This window comes from Phaseolus vulgaris, unplaced genomic scaffold, assembly GCF_000499845.2.
Source record: "Phaseolus vulgaris cultivar G19833 unplaced genomic scaffold, P. vulgaris v2.0 scaffold_30, whole genome shotgun sequence".
In the NCBI taxonomy this organism is placed as follows: Eukaryota; Viridiplantae; Streptophyta; class Magnoliopsida; order Fabales; family Fabaceae; genus Phaseolus; species Phaseolus vulgaris.
Genome location: NW_027174098.1, coordinates 125,687 through 142,931, shown reverse-complemented (window position 1 = coordinate 142,931; position 17,245 = coordinate 125,687). Strand labels below are relative to the sequence as shown.

General features: G+C 31.3%; 3 protein-coding genes across 3 annotated transcripts; 2 read left to right on the top strand and 1 right to left on the bottom strand.

Moving 5' to 3' along the window:
* Positions 1–3,010: 3,010 nt before the first annotated feature.
* Positions 3,011–5,269, top strand: LOC137817322 (uncharacterized). The gene is made up of 3 exons (XM_068620578.1): positions 3,011–4,098; positions 4,372–4,914; positions 5,036–5,269. The coding sequence occupies exons 1-3, from the start codon at positions 3,082–3,084 to the stop codon at positions 5,138–5,140; spliced, it is 1,665 nt and encodes a 554-aa protein (XP_068476679.1). The 5' UTR covers positions 3,011–3,081; the 3' UTR covers positions 5,141–5,269.
* Positions 5,270–7,291: 2,022 nt separating this feature from the next.
* On the bottom strand, positions 7,292–10,114 carry LOC137817342 (probable serine/threonine-protein kinase PBL5). The gene is made up of 5 exons (XM_068620630.1): positions 9,925–10,114; positions 9,071–9,321; positions 8,739–8,928; positions 8,229–8,620; positions 7,292–7,946 (listed from the first exon to the last, which is right to left on the bottom strand). Exons 1-5 carry the CDS (start codon positions 10,001–10,003, stop codon positions 7,518–7,520), a joined length of 1,341 nt encoding a protein of 446 aa, XP_068476731.1. The 5' UTR covers positions 10,004–10,114; the 3' UTR covers positions 7,292–7,517.
* Positions 10,115–13,235: 3,121 nt separating this feature from the next.
* LOC137817321 (enoyl-[acyl-carrier-protein] reductase, mitochondrial) lies at positions 13,236–17,125 on the top strand. Its single transcript, XM_068620577.1, has 8 exons — positions 13,236–13,753; positions 14,597–14,740; positions 14,830–14,932; positions 15,126–15,225; positions 15,469–15,545; positions 15,632–15,710; positions 16,558–16,676; positions 16,816–17,125. Exons 1-8 carry the CDS (start codon positions 13,345–13,347, stop codon positions 16,907–16,909), a joined length of 1,125 nt encoding a protein of 374 aa, XP_068476678.1. The 5' UTR covers positions 13,236–13,344; the 3' UTR covers positions 16,910–17,125.
* Positions 17,126–17,245: the final 120 nt, after the last annotated feature.

The following is a 17,245-nucleotide window of genomic DNA, read 5'->3' as shown; positions in this document are numbered from 1 at the left end:
TGTTAGCATTAGGACTATGCGAAGACCAAATTATCTAATGTTCTCTTCGCTGCTTTTATCATTATATCTTTTTGCACATATATTATATCTAATCTATGTGAATTGTAATATCTTAATTGAGTATTTTTGGAAGAAGGGTATACCTAATCTTGAATAATAAAGTTTTTTTAGTTACTTTTTTAGGGATTCCTATGTTGCATATTATAATAATTTTTCTCTTTTTTTTATACAAATGACTGCATATTTTATTTATATACTTTTTTGTTGATTAAAATTTTTTTATCTATCAGACATATTTCACTCATTTTATTCTTTAATACGATGTTTTTTATGTTTCAGTATCGTTAATATAGTTCCACATCACTTAGAAGTTGAGGTCAAAGACAGTTTAAATACTCTCTTCTTCCTCAATTCATTGAGGCGTCTTTTAAGGACAAAACCGTGACAGAGTATCGACTTTCAAAACGGACAATACTTCGAATATGATGATTAACCCTAACGATGATATCTCTCGAATTAAAGTCGGAATATAACATTTGAATGTTGATGATGAGAGGTGCATATAAATATATAAATTAAATAGTTAGGAGGGTAGCTAAGAAAGAGAGATGGAGAAGAGATGGGGATGTGAAATGTAGGCCCTTGGCCATGTGAAGTGGTAGAATCATGTTATGAGAGGTTGGTTGCATTTAGGTGAGTGTGGCATATGTAAGTTGTCGCTATTATAGTCTTAGACTATTGCTACAAACATATGTACGTAGGTAATGTTGAAACTCCAAGAGCTTGTGTCCTTGGAATAGCATATTCAATCGCTTTCACCTTTTACCATTCAGAATAATGGGCTCCCTTTGGGTTAATTATGTTTCTCATATACCTATCCTTCACCATCATTTCACCTTGTACTTACTCTTCCTAATTCATCTAACATAGACAAGATCTTTGCATTATCCCTTTCTATGTAGTGGCCCCCTCACCCTACCACCCTTATTCACCCCAACAAATTGAAACTTATATGTAAAACACACCACCTGTGGACCAAATATATGTACCAATGGGATTACTTATGGAAATTTCTTGTCTTCCATTAGGTTGTATATTTCTAGGTTTCCAATATCTCTTTTTTATTCTTTTATTAGCTATCAACCACATTTCCTATCTACATGGGTTAAATATGTTTTTTTGTGTTTCTACTATAATACAAAATTGATTTGCGTTTTTAGTCAAAACTTTACATCATACCGACGCTTGTAGTATGAAAATGATTAGAATAAGTTATTTTGTATATGGAATTGATTAAATTTGAGGTTCCGCTTCATCAACCCATTGGATTTAGTTATAGTGAGCATCAGTTTGCAATTAAAACAACAACAAATTTAAATAAAAAAACTAATTATCTTTTAAAAAAACCTAACAGAAAAACCCATTCCAATTATTTCCATATTTCCTATTTATATAAAATCAGCTACTCCTCTAAATATCTAATATAATTTTTTTCTTCGTACACGTGTCCACAATTATGTGGTCCAACTACACCTACATAAAATAAATACATCTACACCATTTTAATACAATTTTCCATTATATATAGGAGGACTTTCAATTTATTCTAATCTATTTCACATGAAGTGTTTGACCATATTAGTTCTTATGGGGAAAAATTTGGTTTAATCACTCTTATTTTAAGTGATCAAGTTTCAAATCCTCACTCTATATTACGTAACTATCATTTGTCATTAAAGCAAAATAAGAATTTCAGGAGAAAATATTTAAGTACATCTATCACCTACACAATGAAAACTCCAGAAGAAAGAATAATATTTTAACATATCTCTCTTTTAAACTATAAACCATGATATTAATTGAAAAGACAATACTTAACCTAAGTGATATTTGTTTAGCAATTGAATTGTTGTTGGAGTGATAGTTGAACACTTAAAAAGTAAAATTTGCAAAAAACAGAGTAAAACATAAGAGATTGAACAAACAATCTACACCAATCCTAATCTTCCTTACACACTTCTAATGGTCAAAACAATTGTTTAATCTGTCAACTCAAATATGGACCAAATTTGAACTACAAGTGAATAATCTCAACATCATTATACAATACTCATTACATTCTCAATGCATCTTAACTAAGCAAGTTGAATATATATATATATATATATATATATATATATATATAATTTAATTAAATTCTTTTACTTCAGGTAACTTGTGATGTAAGAAGTGATGTAAGAAGAATTGCTCTTCTGGAAATTCAATATTTTCTTTTATATTAAAAAAGCATATGTGAAGTTTTAAACACTAAACCCAACACTTGTATGCTTATATATTTTTTGGCCCAAATGTTATTTCTTCTTTTAAAAGATAATTCTAAAACTATGTCATAAAATATGTAATATATATGGACTTTTTTTTCCATCTTCTAATAAGACATGTAAGATTACCCTTTTATTTTTTTAAACATTTACCTAACTATTTTTTAAATTTTATATCACTATTTATACATTATTAAAATTATGTCTTTAATTTCCTACTTTACCCTTTAAAGTTCACCATATATTTATAGAGTATAATCTAAAAAAATGATGAAGTTTGTGGTTGTGTATTAATTAATAAAAATATTATTATTATATTAAATTATTATAGTTTATAAAAATATTATTTTTGTGTTTGTGGATTAACAGTTAAGTTACTTTTTATAAAAAAAAATAAAAAAAAGAAGCTCTTCGACTTTTCTTTTCATCTTTAATTACTTTAAATTAAATAAATCCCATTAGATCAAAACAAATAGGGTGAAAATGTTGATAAAGAATTTAACCAATATACAACAAAAAGAAAAATTGTATTGTCTAATATAATGCAATTGTCAACCAAATATGCACTAAAATCGCATTCGACTTCGCTTCTCACCATAACAAATTTCACTTAGAAACACTAAAGTAAGACAAAATAGTAAGAATGATGCCTTGTTTCTGTTTCTATGATCCGAAATATTCTGAGCTTGAAAGTCCTTCAATCTGAAAGGAAATTCAAAATCTCATACTAACAAAAATCTCAATTCTAATTGAAAACCAAATGTACTCTTCTTCCCATCAACGCATGCTCCACACAGGCTCCAAAACAATCATCACTTGGTTGATCCTAATCACCATTGTTCTCTACACCCTTTATTCTTCCAACGTTATCCTTTTCAGCAATGATCAAGAAGACTGCACCACTTCCACCACCAATCTAAAGGAAGCCACCCAAGAAAACCTTCAGATAAGTACTTACAACGATACTTCCTCAAAAACTATAGATACCGATGAAGGCGTTGAAAAGAAAAAACCATTAGTAGAGAAATTATCAAGACAAAGAGAGGTTGTTATTGATAATAATGATGATGATAATGGTGAAGCTGAAGCTCATGCAGAAGAAAAAAACAAAGAAGAGGAAAAAGATAATAATTATCCCGTGGTAGTTAGATTAACTCCTAAGCAAATGTCTGGGAGACAAGAAACTGAGGTTAAACACATTGTTTTTGGGATAGCAGGTTCATCAAACTTGTGGCATGTTAGGAAAGAGTATATTAAGATATGGTGGAGACCTAATGAAACTAGAGGGGTAGTGTGGTTGGATCAGGCAGTGAGGACTCAAAAAAATGAGAAGTTACCTAATATTCATATCTCTGGGGACACTTCAAATTTTAAGTATACAAATCGGCAAGGTCAAAGATCAGCTTTAAGGATATCAAGGGTGGTGACTGAGACATTGAAACTTGGGATGAAGGATGTGAGATGGTTCGTGATGGGGGATGATGACACTGTGTTTATGGTGGATAATGTGGTTAGAATTCTTTCTAAATACAACCATAAGCACTTTTTTTATATTGGAAGCTCATCTGAAAGCCATGTTCAGAACATGCATTTCTCATACGCCATGGCGTATGGTGGGGGAGGATTTGCCATAAGCTACCCACTTGCCCAGGAACTTGCAAAGATACAAGATCAATGCATTCAACGATATCCTGATTTGTATGGTAGTGATGATAGAATTCAAGCTTGCATGGCAGAGCTAGGTGTGCCTCTAACAAAGGAAGCTGGCTTTCACCAGGTAACTGATGATATTGACACATCTTTTAATATGTATTCTCACTCCCATAGTATCAAACAACATTGTTGTTGTTTGGTACATTTGTTGTTATTACTGCTACAAATGTTATTAATACTAATTCCACAGTAGTATTAGCAGACCAATTGTGCATGGCTTTTACTTTCATGAGTTATAAGATAGAGTCATGTTATTCATAAAAATAAAAGGTGAGTGACTTTGGTCTAGTGTTCATATTATTACTATGTTATGATTTATTTCATTTTGGTTGTGCAGTATGATGTGTATGGAGACTTGTTAGGGCTTTTAGGGGCACATCCAGTGGCTCCACTTGTATCATTACACCACCTTGATGTTGTGCAACCAATATTCCCAAAGATGACAAGAGTATCAGCCTTAAGACATCTAATGGAATCAGTGAATCAGGACTCAGGCAGCATAATGCAACAATCAATATGTTATGACAAACACAATTATTGGTCAATATCTGTTTCATGGGGCTATGTGGTTCAAATCTTAAGGGGAGTATTGTCCCCTAGAGAATTGGAAATGCCATCACGAACCTTCCTCAACTGGTATAGAAGAGCTGATTACACTGCATATGCTTTCAACACAAGACCTGTTGCAAAGCACCCATGTCAGAAGCCCTTTGTTTACTACATGACCAAAACTCATTACGACTCCACCACAAAACAAGTTGTTGGTGTTTACAATCGTGACAACTCGAAACCCCCTTTTTGTCGATGGAGAATGAATTCACCAGAGAAAATAACCTCCGTTGTAGTTACAAAAAAAACAGATTCTTTGCGTTGGAAAAAGGTACAGATATTCATAAATTTATACATGCATACACTAAAATTTTGAAGACTGAAAAGAAAAGAAAAAAGATGAGAAACCAAAATTATATTCATTTAAAAACTAAGATTTTCTTGTTTTGCAGTCACCGAGAAGAGATTGTTGTAGAATATTATCGTCACACAAGAGCGCAACTACTATGTATTTATGGGTGGGAAATTGTCAAGAGGGTGAAGTCACTGAATTGTAGCATGTGAACCCTCACATATTGTTTTCTCTTTTCTCATTTTTCCTTCTAATACACTTCAAGATACATAGAAATAAATAAGTATAGAAGAAGATGGAAATTAAACTTCCAAATATGTTTGTAATTTTTAGTCTTTAGTTACACCAACACCCTCCAATTAACACTATAAAACTGGTTTTGCTAATCTTTTGTCATCTTCTGCAGTGTTTTTTCTTTTTTTCTATGTGTAAATTATAAAAAACATGTTAGCAATTGTAGCTAAATGTAATATAACATGTTCGATGTTGTTTTCTAATGTTGATAGAACAATATAGTTCTTCAGCTTAAAAAATGTTTGTAGTTTTTACTTTTTGTTTACTTTGTAATTATAAAAATTATTACATCATTTTTACATAAATATTTATATACTAAAGTAAAATATAATAAAATGATACTTTATAATATCAGTTAAAAACAAAAGGAACTTATTTTGGTATAAACAAGGCCAAACATTATACTTTTTTATCCAAAAATTCAAAATCATATTATAACTTTTCCATATAGAACATGAGCATATAAATTATCAAAAAGCAAGACCATGAAAAAAACATTGTTTGTTTATTATCTTAGAAGTTATTTGGCTTTACAATCTCACCTAATTTCAAGAAATACTTCAATTGAAATTTTAGGCATACAGATATTTAAAGTCCATTTAACCCAATAAAAAGTATGGTTTGAGCCATCCAAGTGAACTTTTGAACTAATAATAGTTAAATATAAATAATATAATGCTTATTAACACAAAGTCTTTTTCACAATACCTTTAAATGATATACTAACATGTACATAGTGAAACTAAAGGGAGATATCATTAAATAGAGATTATTATTGGTTGTTATATTAAGTAAATTAAAAATCATTTTAAAAATTAAAAAAATTATTAATTTTTAAATTAAATTTTATTAATGATAAATAATTTCTAAATTGATATGTAATTAATTAACAATTTTTTTACTATCAATATTAATTTCATTTGACCGACTAAAATCAACTCTGGAAAAATATGCAAAGAAAACTTATTCAAAAACCCTTCTCGCACTATAAGAAAATCATGAAATACAAACCAATATTTAGAAACCAAAATAATTAGTTGCAACAGTAACTAAATTAGATACCATATTAGAAACTAAACAAAAAATTGGTTTCTAAATTAGTTTCTATTATTGTTAAATAGTTTCTAAATTTGTATCTAATTAGCAACCAAGGTTTTAACTACCAAATATTTAGTTTCTAAAATCTTAGTTACTAATTAGATACCAATTTAGAAACTATTTAACAATAATAAAAAATAATAGAAACTAATTTAGAAACCAATTTTTTTGTTTAGTTTCTAAAATGGTCTCTAATTTAGTTACTATTGCAACTAATTATTTTGATCTCTAAAAATTGGTTTCTATTTCATGATTTTCTTGTAGTGTCCTTACATAGAAATGTTATACTATATATCATAATATCTAACGTAGATTCAGATATATGTGAAACAATGAATGATTATTTCAAAAATCTATAGAGAAGAAAGAGACAAAAACATTTAAAAAAAAATAATGATTTTACCAAATAAAATTTGAATAATTGATTATTATTTTTATTTATAAGCTATTTTACATTCCACTTATTTAGTATATAATAAAATATAACAAAATATAATAAAATATAACAAAATATAATAAACTATACCCACTTATTTAGTATATAAAAAAATCTTAAAAATATAAAAATTAATATGTATTTAAAAGTTTATAAAAAAAAATTAAAACATAATAAATATATAATTATAATTGTCTTATACCAAATTAAAATTAGGTGTTTTAGACATAATCAAATAAAAGATTATAAATTATATTACAAAAGTATCAATATCAATGCTTTGTAAATTAAGTAATTCATTAATACTATATCTAAATTAAAACTCTATGTCCTGCATATTGCCAAAATAAATAAAAAATATTAAATGATATACTATTATCATTAACATATTAATGTTTCATAATATTTCATCCATAAATATGCATAAAGTATCATTATAAGCCTCTTACACAACTAAGATAAATCATTATATTCAAACAACTGGTATAGATTATGCAGATAATAATGGCCAATGAACTGCAGTTATCATTTAAGAAGAAAAAAAGTGGATTATTGTAGCAGAGGACAAATTCTAAAAGATGGATAAACTAAAAGTCTCAAGGAGAGAAATCCATCTTGTGTACAAAAAAAACCAGCTCACATGTACACGAAAGGAGCCAAAAGCAAAGAACTTTCCCTTATTTGAAAGCAAAATTTGATAGCTAATTAAGCACTTTACAGTATGAATGTCCAAAAAAACATCACTTTTCTAATCTCAAGAACTGTCATTACTATAGAAATGTTTATGACCATCACTTCGCAGTCTTGGAGAAGATAGAACTTCTATATAGCTTTCTGTCTCAGAACCACTACTATTGCCACTACTACCAAGTAGTTTATGATCAACTTTTCTCACTCTTGGATCAGAACCATAGCTAACAGTTAGTCTATGATCATTGGTTCTTGCTCTTGAAGAGAAACCAGAGCTTTGAACTGAATGAAGTTGGGGATCGTACTTCTGGGATTCAAGGTAATTTAGAGCTGTGACCACATCAGCTATCACAGGCCGCATACTAGGTTGTTCTTGAACACACATGGCAGCAATGGCAAGAACTTGGTACAAACCTCTTACTGGATAGTGACCTTCAAGCAATGGATCAACCATCTCCGAGAATCTTCTTCTGTTCTTGAACAAAGGTCTTGCCTGTAAAAATACATCTATGCATTACAAGGTAGTGATTTTGGAAGACAATGGATCAATATAGACATCAACAAAGTTGGATGAAAGAGTGTCTCAACCCACGGACACTTCAGAAGTGTCCCAACCCTTATACAGACATTTTATAAAAGTGTTCCAATCCTTGTACAGACACTTCAAGGAGTGTCTCAACCCTTATACAGACATTTTATAAGGGTTTTCCAATCCTTATTCAGATGATAATCAATATAGACATGACCAAAGTTGGATGAAAGAGCATTGACATACCCATGCAACTAGATTTTGTTCTTTAGGAGGTTTCATGTGGTCAATGGCCTTCCTACCTGTGATGATCTCCAAAAGAACAACTCCAAAGCTATAAATGTCAGACTTGAAGGTCAATTGACCCGTCATTGCATAATCTGGGGCACAATACCCATATGTTCCCATAACTCTTGTTGATACATGGGTCTGATCACCACATGGTCCTACTTTTGCCAAGCCAAAATCAGATAACTTGGGATGATAACCCTCACCTAATAAAATATTGGAGCACTTCAAGTCACGGTATATGACTGGAGGCTTCATTATATCATGCAAATACTCTAAACCTCTAGCTGCACCAGCTGCAATTTTCATTCTTGTATTCCAATCAAGTGGTTTTCTACTACGTGGAAGATCTGACAAAATCACAGGGACAAAGAACATATATAAATCACAGGGACAAAGAAAACAATTCCCCACACATTTTATTGATTCTAGCTGAAGAAATCAAGATATTAGGATAGCAAAATATACCCTGCAAATGGTTCTCCAAAGACCCTAATGGCATGTACTCATAAACCAGTAGCCTTTCCTCTCCCTCAGCACAAAACCCAATCAATGTGACCAAATTAGGGTGATCTGCCAAACTCAAGGTCAATACTTCAACAACAAATTCCCTAATTCCTTGATGCCCATAAAGGTCTAGTTGCTTTATTGCCACAACCTACGCAGACACACCAAAACCTTAAGCATATCAAAACTAAAGTGACAGACATCATATGAAAATATTGTCATAAACATGCAAGACATGAAAAAAGGTGGATTAAAACACATTATATTCATTTGGGTATCCAATTTTGGCGAACCTGATTTATTTTCTCTATGAACCCCTTATAAACCTTGCCAAACCCTCCTTCACCCAGAAAGCAATCTGACATAAAATTCCCTGTTGCAGTTGCAAGCTCATCAAAAGTAAATGTTTGTGCCCGATAACTTTTAACTTTTCCTTCATCAGAAATCTCTTTTAAATTCAAATTCTTTGCGTCCATAGATAGTTGATCAGGTTTACGATGATTATCTTCACTTTTACCATTCACATTCAAATCAATTTTGGAAACTACAACACACACACATGCATACAAAATTAGCATCATGTGAGATTGGGAGATCAAACAAAATTATGCTTAAATTCATCTAAGGATATCACAAATAACAAAAACCTATAGCAATTCAAATTGAAAAAAGAACAAAAAAAATAAAATTAAATGCACCAATTGGATTATATGGATCGCACCATTCAATCAACAACAACAAAAATAAAAAAAAACTCATGGAATGGAACAACGAACAATTAGAGAGTTGAATTTATTTCATCCACATCCAAAACTCACTCTAAAATTTTCGAAAACCGGAAAAACAAATTGCATTATTAAACAAATCAAAGAGAAACTAGTTTCAAATTCTTTTCTTCCACATGTCAAAACTAAACAATTTTTTTTTATTCTAGAATGGAAATAGAAAGAAAAAAATACCAATTTTACATCGATGAAAAGACAGACCCTGGATTAATTCACGCCAAAATGAAGTACAAATTTTATTTCTTTTCTCATTAACTAGAAAGATTAAATGCAATCACAAATAATAGGTGAACCTGTTCCATCTCTGCCTTAGTAAATTGCATGAAAACATTAACATATTGCGATCCGTTGGTAAAATTTACCAGCAACAATGTTCTTCTGGGTGCGATTAACGTTGTTGGATTTTTTGCTTGATTTGCCTGTGCAACGAAAGCAACCCATGTTTTTTTTTTTTTTTTCGTTTTCTCTCCGTTCAAGGCTTAAACCAAAGAAAGCCCAGAACGGACCTAAACATGAAAAAGAAGTATCACAAAGTGTGTATGAAAAAGAAAAAGAAAGAAGATCCTAATAATGGTGTGGCCATTTTCTAGGTGCTTAAATATATTCTGCGTAGAACAATGTGAACACTACACGGGTTGTAGAAGAAAAATGAAAAAAAAAGAGTTACCAATTAAAAGAAGCCATCAGAAAGTTAAAGGGCATTTTCATCCTTTCAAGGGGTTGCAAACGATAATAATCTCAAAGGCTTGTTTGGGTAGTTCAGTTTTTCGTTCACTTAAAAAAAAACATGACATCTTTTGTGCTCCTTGGTGTTAACTGTTGACATATTTAGTATGAACGTCTTGGTCAAAATCTGTGTTTGGCCCTTACAAGTTCCTAACTTCTAACCATTTTCATCACAATCTACTTTTATCTATCAACAACATTATTTATAGACATTCTCAATATATTTATTATAATTTTAAAATTATAAATATTTATAAAATGTACAAGTTGTCTTTTAAATAGATATCACAATATTTATTGAGAAAATGCACTAAATTTATCCTAATAATAAGAATATGGAAGCATCTTCTCCATTATAGCTATTTCAAAATCGTGAAAATAAACATGGACACAATGCAAAACATAAATAATTTACATCACAAACAATATAAATTTCATGGATGTTGTACAACATAGACATCACTAATTTTCAGCAGAAAAACTATCTCATTTCTTCCTTCTTTTCCATTAAAACACGTTTTAACACCTAAAGTCAACAACTAGCTAAGGTAATTAAGTTGGAGATTTGAAAATATATGCCTTGTGACTCGAGCTACCATAAAGTATATATGTAGCTAGTGAAAGCATGTCAATATACTCATACTAGTAATAACATATAATATCATTATACATATTGATCTTCAAATAAACTTATATTTAACCACAAATCATGTCATAACTACATACAAGATATCCTTTGGAATATTCTAAAAAACTATGATAAACAAGTTTCGCGCTAACACCTAATATATTTCTACCATACTTTAGTTTTGACTTGTGTCCTCAGAGTGATGCAAATCATTTTTTATCAGGCCAAATGCATAATTATTACCAAGGCAGGTGTAAATCTTCATCAACTTCTTACCACCTAAAGTCTTGTCTACATGTCTAGCGAACAATAAAGTCAAGATACATATATTAACATGAGTTTTGTATTTATCATTTTCAACCAAGACATGATACCACCCTAATTTCGTTATAGTAAAATATGTATAAAGCATACAATATAAATTGGAACACCAAGCACGACATAATAACATAATCATCATCTCAATAGATTGTTGGTTGAGCGAGTTACTTTTGCTCGAGTGAATTACCTTCTAGCTTGAGCTACTTCACCCCCATTACATAATCATTCATTTTGTTTGAGTGACGTCTTTGTAGCTTAAGCGAAATAAAATTTGAGAGCAACACCTATTAGGACTCTCATCACTCGAGCAACCATCTTATCACTTGAGCAACCACCACTTTGTTGAAACAAATCTAACAAGTTCCAGAAACTCATTCAATGTCATGGTACACTTAAGCGTCCAACCAATGTTTGAATACCTAAAATAAGTGTCTCTTACAAACACACGTTCAAGACATGTTGTGTACCTATCCTCCACCAAGCTTAGGCGTTCAAAATTCAATAATCAAACTTTAATTACATCCAAAATAATTACTATATTATTACCACCTAAATAAAAACTCATACAAAAAAAACATATAATTCATACTCCATTTTTACTTTCACTTATTATCAATTTACCATTTTCATCATACAATTCATTAATATCACCTTTCATAGAAATTAAACATTTTATACCAATATCACATTATACACAAGGATCATTAGTTCTTCTTACTTGGATTAAAACTTGTTTTATCCGATGAATATTTAAGAATCACATTCAACAATAGAAACACCTCCCTTTAAACACTCATTCAAGAATAGAACGAGAAGTAGTATCTTCAAAATACTAACAAAAATAAAGATACTTAACAAAAACTAAACTTTGATCGGTCCAAATTTCCTTAAACTTTTTGAATACCTTTATCTAATAATCCATATCAGAAACTTGGGTCATAATAGAGAGAATTAAATTGAAAATTTTAAAATGAACTAAAAAATAAATAAACATGTAACTTTTATTTTATTTATAGATCTAATATTAAAATATTAGTGGGTTTTACACTAATTTTCAAACTCTAAAAAGATGATCCATTATTATTAGTGTTTATTGACTATAATAGTATTTTTCATGGTTGATAAACTTTTGCACTCCAATATCTATTCTCAAGCTGAATATGAGAAATATTCAAGTTGGCAAACAAATTTTAGTTTACTAATGTTAAAATTTAGATTTGTATACGAACGACTCTCATTTATTATTTAACGTTGCTTTGATATTTTAAAAATATTACTATACATATTAAGATTAGAATTTTTATACAAAGGAGTTCTTTTTTATTATTTTTTCATTAAATCTCAAATGTAAACCGGAGATATTCAAACAACTTGTTGGGCCAGAGATATACAAACATTGTGCCAAAAACAAAATCAGAGGGTGTTACGTTTTGCACCCCATGTTTTCAAAATGTGCATCCTCATATGATAGCGAAATGACGAAAGTACCCTTAAAAAATACATTATGAATTGCTCCTCATATAATATATTTTCCGGATTCATAAACACCTTTTTTTTGAAATATGTTCAATTCATAATACATCTTCAAAATTTAAAAATACCTTTCTAAATGTAAAATTTTAAAAATATTTTTTATTTTATATTTTAAAACAAAACATACATACAAAATAAAAAATCATTCCAAAATATATATTTTATAATATAAAATTTGTCTTCCAAAATACATGTTCTAGAATGTATTCTTAATTATATAAAATTTATATTTCGAAATTTTTAGAATATACAATCTAAAATATAAAAAAACATTACTTTTAATATGTTCAAGTACAATTCACAATATGAAATAAAAACTGCAAATGAAAACCCACTAATAATTTATTTACAGTAAGGTAAATTTGAAATTCTAAATTTTATGGGGGTGCAACTTAAAAAGTATGCGGGTGCAGAATGCAATACCCAACAAAAGCCTGTTACAAAACAACAATCCAAACCTGGCCCACCGTTTTCATTGACTACTCTACAGGTCCCTGTTTCTTCGAACGACGTCGTTCCAAAGCGCGAACGAGTGCGACCGGAGCGAGAAAGATTGAGACAGAGAGTGATCGCAATGTTGCGACAGTTGGGAATGCACGCGCCGCGTGTGGCCTTTAACTTCAAGCCGAGTAGGTTAGTTTACGGTGGTGGCGGCCAAATATTAATCACACGAGCATTGTCCTCCACCGCCGTGTCGCCGCCGTCGAAGGCGATCGTGTACGATGTGCACGGGCCACCGGACACGGTGACTAATTTGGTGGAGGTTCCGGGCGTTGAAGTGAAAGAAAAGGAGGTGTGTGTGAAGATGCTAGCTGCTCCTATCAACCCCTCCGATATCAATAGAATACAGGGCGTTTATCCGGTGCGGCCAAACCCACCGGCAGTGGGTGGACACGAAGGCGTTGGAGAAGTTTTCTCAGTGGGCTCCTCGGTCACCTCTCTCTCTCCCGGTGACTGGGTTATTCCCTCTCCACCCTCTTTCGGTACTCTCTCTTTCACTTTTTCACCTTAGTATGATCAAAAGAACGAGCTTCTCCATAAATCGTGTAAGAAAAACAAGTAATAAGATCAAAATGAAATGGGAAATTAGCTTATACACATAAATTAATGACACAACTTAAAAATAAAAATTCAGAGAAACTACTTCGACAAGTTAAAGGTAATTTCAGCTTTCTCTTCTAGAAATACTTTTCTAAAACTTCGTCCGAATGTCTTTTTGATGAAACTGGTTCTTAAACTAACTGAAAGCTTACAAGTAGCTGAAGCTTATAAGCTACGAGCTGAAAACTTACAAGTTAGTTTTATAATATTAGTTTATATAAAAAATTTACACATTTAGTTATTTTGCCTAGGTAAAATGAGATTTCAAATGAAAAAAAAAGGACTACTAAAATAAGTGTAAATGTGAAACAAATTTATGTTGGTCATTCTTGCGGATAAGCTTGTCAAAGTTGTTTCAATTCAAGTGAAAGCAATTATGGCCTCTTAGGTGGCATTTAAGATTGAATTAGGTTCAAATCCAAGAGTTGAAATGGCATAGAGCTTATCTTAGCAATTATAGTTGAGCCTATTAGACCACCCTATGTATCGGACCATTGTCATACTATCTAAATTGTCTAATTCTGCTAGCTTCTAATTCAAGTCTTTTAGTCTTTCATGTGGAGGAATGTGTTGCACATCAACACTGAGTAGTTTTCATATGAGCAAAATAATATCTGAGTTGGGCAACTCGTGCCTCTTAATTTTTCCAAATTCAAATTCTTAAAACTTTGCAGTTTTCATTGTTATATTTGGAAATTTTATTTATTTATTTTTGCCATACATAGGGACGTGGCAGACGTATATTGTGAAGAATGAGAATGTTTGGCACAAGATAGAAAAGGGTGTGCCTATGGAATATGCGGCTACAATTACTGTTAATCCCTTGACTGCACTTCTCATGCTTGAACACTGTGTTACTTTGAACTCTGGTACATTTTCCTCTCTTGCTGAATTTCCTATAATTTTTATTTGTGGTTAATTAGTGGATTATAAATTTATTTGTTCTGGATGTCAACAGGAGATGCTATTGTGCAGAATGGGGCTACCAGCATGGTTGGCCAGTGTGTCATTCAGCTTGCCAAATCTCGTGGCATTCACAGCATTAACATTATAAGGGACAGGTGCTCATTGGAAGGTTCTTTGCTAGCTTTGTTATTAGCTTTTAGCTTTTGAGTGTTTTTTCAGACTATGGTTTGTTTATTATCATTTTTTTTTCCATTTCTTAAATATAATTTTATTAACATATCCTTATTTTTTATTCTGGCATATTGGTGAAGAATCTTAACTTTGCATCACAAATCCTTTTTGCTGCAGACCTGGGGTCAATGAAGTAAAAGAAATGCTTAAGAATTTGGGTGCTGATGAAGTTTTCACTGAGAGCGAATTGGAAGTGAAGAATGTCAAGAGTCTCCTGGTATGCCTAGGCTTATTGTGTTTGTTTTGTTCTATGCTATGATATACGTATCAATTTTTCAGATCAATGATAGTCATAGGTTAAGCAGTTGAGAAGGGTGTTTTGGATGTATTCTAGCTTTCTTATTTGAGGTTTTGCTATTGCTTTTATGCGACGTAGAGGAAGTTAACAAAAAAAATTTTTGAAGATTATTTATCTATATTGAATTCAGATGACTTATTATGCATCAAATTGACATGGTAGGGTGGTATACCTGAACCTGCACTGGGATTTAATTGTGTTGGTGGCAATGCTGCTTCTTTGGTACTCAAGTTTTTGAGGTATGACATGAGATATTGGATGAAAAATTTAAGAATGAAAACTCTCTCTTCTATTATGATGATTTATGTGAGTTCATACTTTCCAGACAGGGAGGAACTATGGTGACATATGGTGGAATGTCTAAAAAACCTGTCTCTGTGTCAACATCATCCTTCATATTTAAGGTCAGGCATTAATTTTCCCTCTTGTAGTTGGTTACTTCAGTTTATTATGTATAGGAGTTAGACTTAATGTTGAAGGGGGACCAACGCATGTTTTCTTTCCAATGGGAGGCCATAAAATATTTTTATATACCTGAGAGGGTTCTAATTAGCACTTAGAACTTGGAAGTGATTCTGATTAAGAACGGTTCAGCTTTCAAGTTAAGAAGTTAAGAAAACTACAGCTCCCTCAGTACTTGTTAGTTCATGAACCTTCTAATAAGTCCATATTTTTAGCTTATAAACCTTGTCTTTAACAAACAACATCAAACCTAGCAGTAAAGAGTCAAAAATGAATTTTAGGTGTGTGCTACTCATGCAATTCTGTCTAGAAGTTCAATGTAATTGAAGTTCTGGTAACAACTTTTAAGACATAATTCTAGAGTTGTGGTTCTTTTGTGCTGCGAATATGTATCGGGTGGTATCTCTTGTTGAAGAATTGATTAAATAGAGATATCAAGATATCCAGACTTCCATGATTGGATGAATGGAATTTTTAATATGGCCAACAAATCTTCACGTGCCTGTTTGGGTGACTAAGTGACCATATTTTTTATTTTTTATAATAGAATAAAAAACCGAGGAGTTTAGAATGCCTGCCCATGGTTTGAAATGCCATCTCTATAACGTAATATTTGATTATTTAAATTAAAAAATGAGTGGGAATAGCAAGAAAAACTACTCTTGTTGGACCGTGGACCTAGCGAATTCAGATCCCTTAATTTCATAACTTAGTTTTGGTCTAACCATTCAAACGCCTATATTCTTAGTAGAGTAGCACCTTGATCTTGTAAAAACCACATATTTGCAGGATCTTTCTTTGAGGGGATTCTGGTTGCAGAAGTGGTTGAACGCAGATAAAGCTGAAGAGAGTAGAGGAATGGTAGACAGACTTTTGAGTCTTGTGCAAGAAGGAAAGTTAAAATACAAGTATGTTCTCTTCTGTACGTTTCAAGGGGGGTTGAATTGGGTTATATTCATTTTGTAAGGTCAAATTGCTTTTAGAAGTTCTCAAAATTATGTCTCATTATTTGGCATACCAAATTCATATGATGCTCACTGTTTGCAGAATGGAATTGGTTCCCTTTGACGATTTCAGCTCAGCATTGGATAAATCTCTAGGAAAACTTGGGAGCCAACCTAAGCAAGTTATCAAATTCTAAATGTGTGGATGTTTATATACTGATTTCTGTTGGATAAAAAACAGTGTTCTGGAATTTCCGAGAAAAAACAATCTATCAAGGAGTTACTTCTTCAAAGGGATGCAGAATATATTTGTAGTGCAAACAATAAAAAATAGAGTTTAATTTTGGTGCATTATCAATATAAAAATTCTTACATTCTCAATCAAACAGATATCATCTAAACATGACTTTTAATTGAGTGTGATGGTGTAAGAGTGTAAGAATGTCCAACATAGTAGAACTATATATTATGATGAAATAAATCCGAGAAACTTTATTTAATCACAATAATTAAGTGAACATACTCCTAATCCT

Bases quoted from the DNA above. Each gene is read 5' to 3' on its own strand.
- LOC137817321 (XM_068620577.1), top strand. From the start codon at position 13,345: ATGTTGCGACAGTTGGGAATGCACGCGCCGCGTGTGGCCTTTAACTTC. The intron at 13,754-14,596 runs GTACTCTCTCTT...TGCCATACATAG, and splicing joins TCCCTCTCCACCCTCTTTCG to GGACGTGGCAGACGTATATT. The intron at 15,546-15,631 runs GTATGACATGAG...CATACTTTCCAG, and splicing joins TTGGTACTCAAGTTTTTGAG to ACAGGGAGGAACTATGGTGA.
- LOC137817322 (XM_068620578.1), top strand. From the start codon at position 3,082: ATGTACTCTTCTTCCCATCAACGCATGCTCCACACAGGCTCCAAAACA. The intron at 4,099-4,371 runs GTAACTGATGAT...TTGGTTGTGCAG, and splicing joins AGGAAGCTGGCTTTCACCAG to TATGATGTGTATGGAGACTT. The intron at 4,915-5,035 runs GTACAGATATTC...CTTGTTTTGCAG, and splicing joins ATTCTTTGCGTTGGAAAAAG to TCACCGAGAAGAGATTGTTG.
- LOC137817342 (XM_068620630.1), bottom strand. From the start codon at position 10,003: ATGGGTTGCTTTCGTTGCACAGGCAAATCAAGCAAAAAATCCAACAAC. The intron at 8,929-9,070 runs GTTCGCCAAAAT...GTGTCTGCGTAG, and splicing joins TCATAGAGAAAATAAATCAG to GTTGTGGCAATAAAGCAACT. The intron at 8,621-8,738 runs GTATATTTTGCT...TGATTTTGTCAG, and splicing joins TTTGGAGAACCATTTGCAGG to ATCTTCCACGTAGTAGAAAA.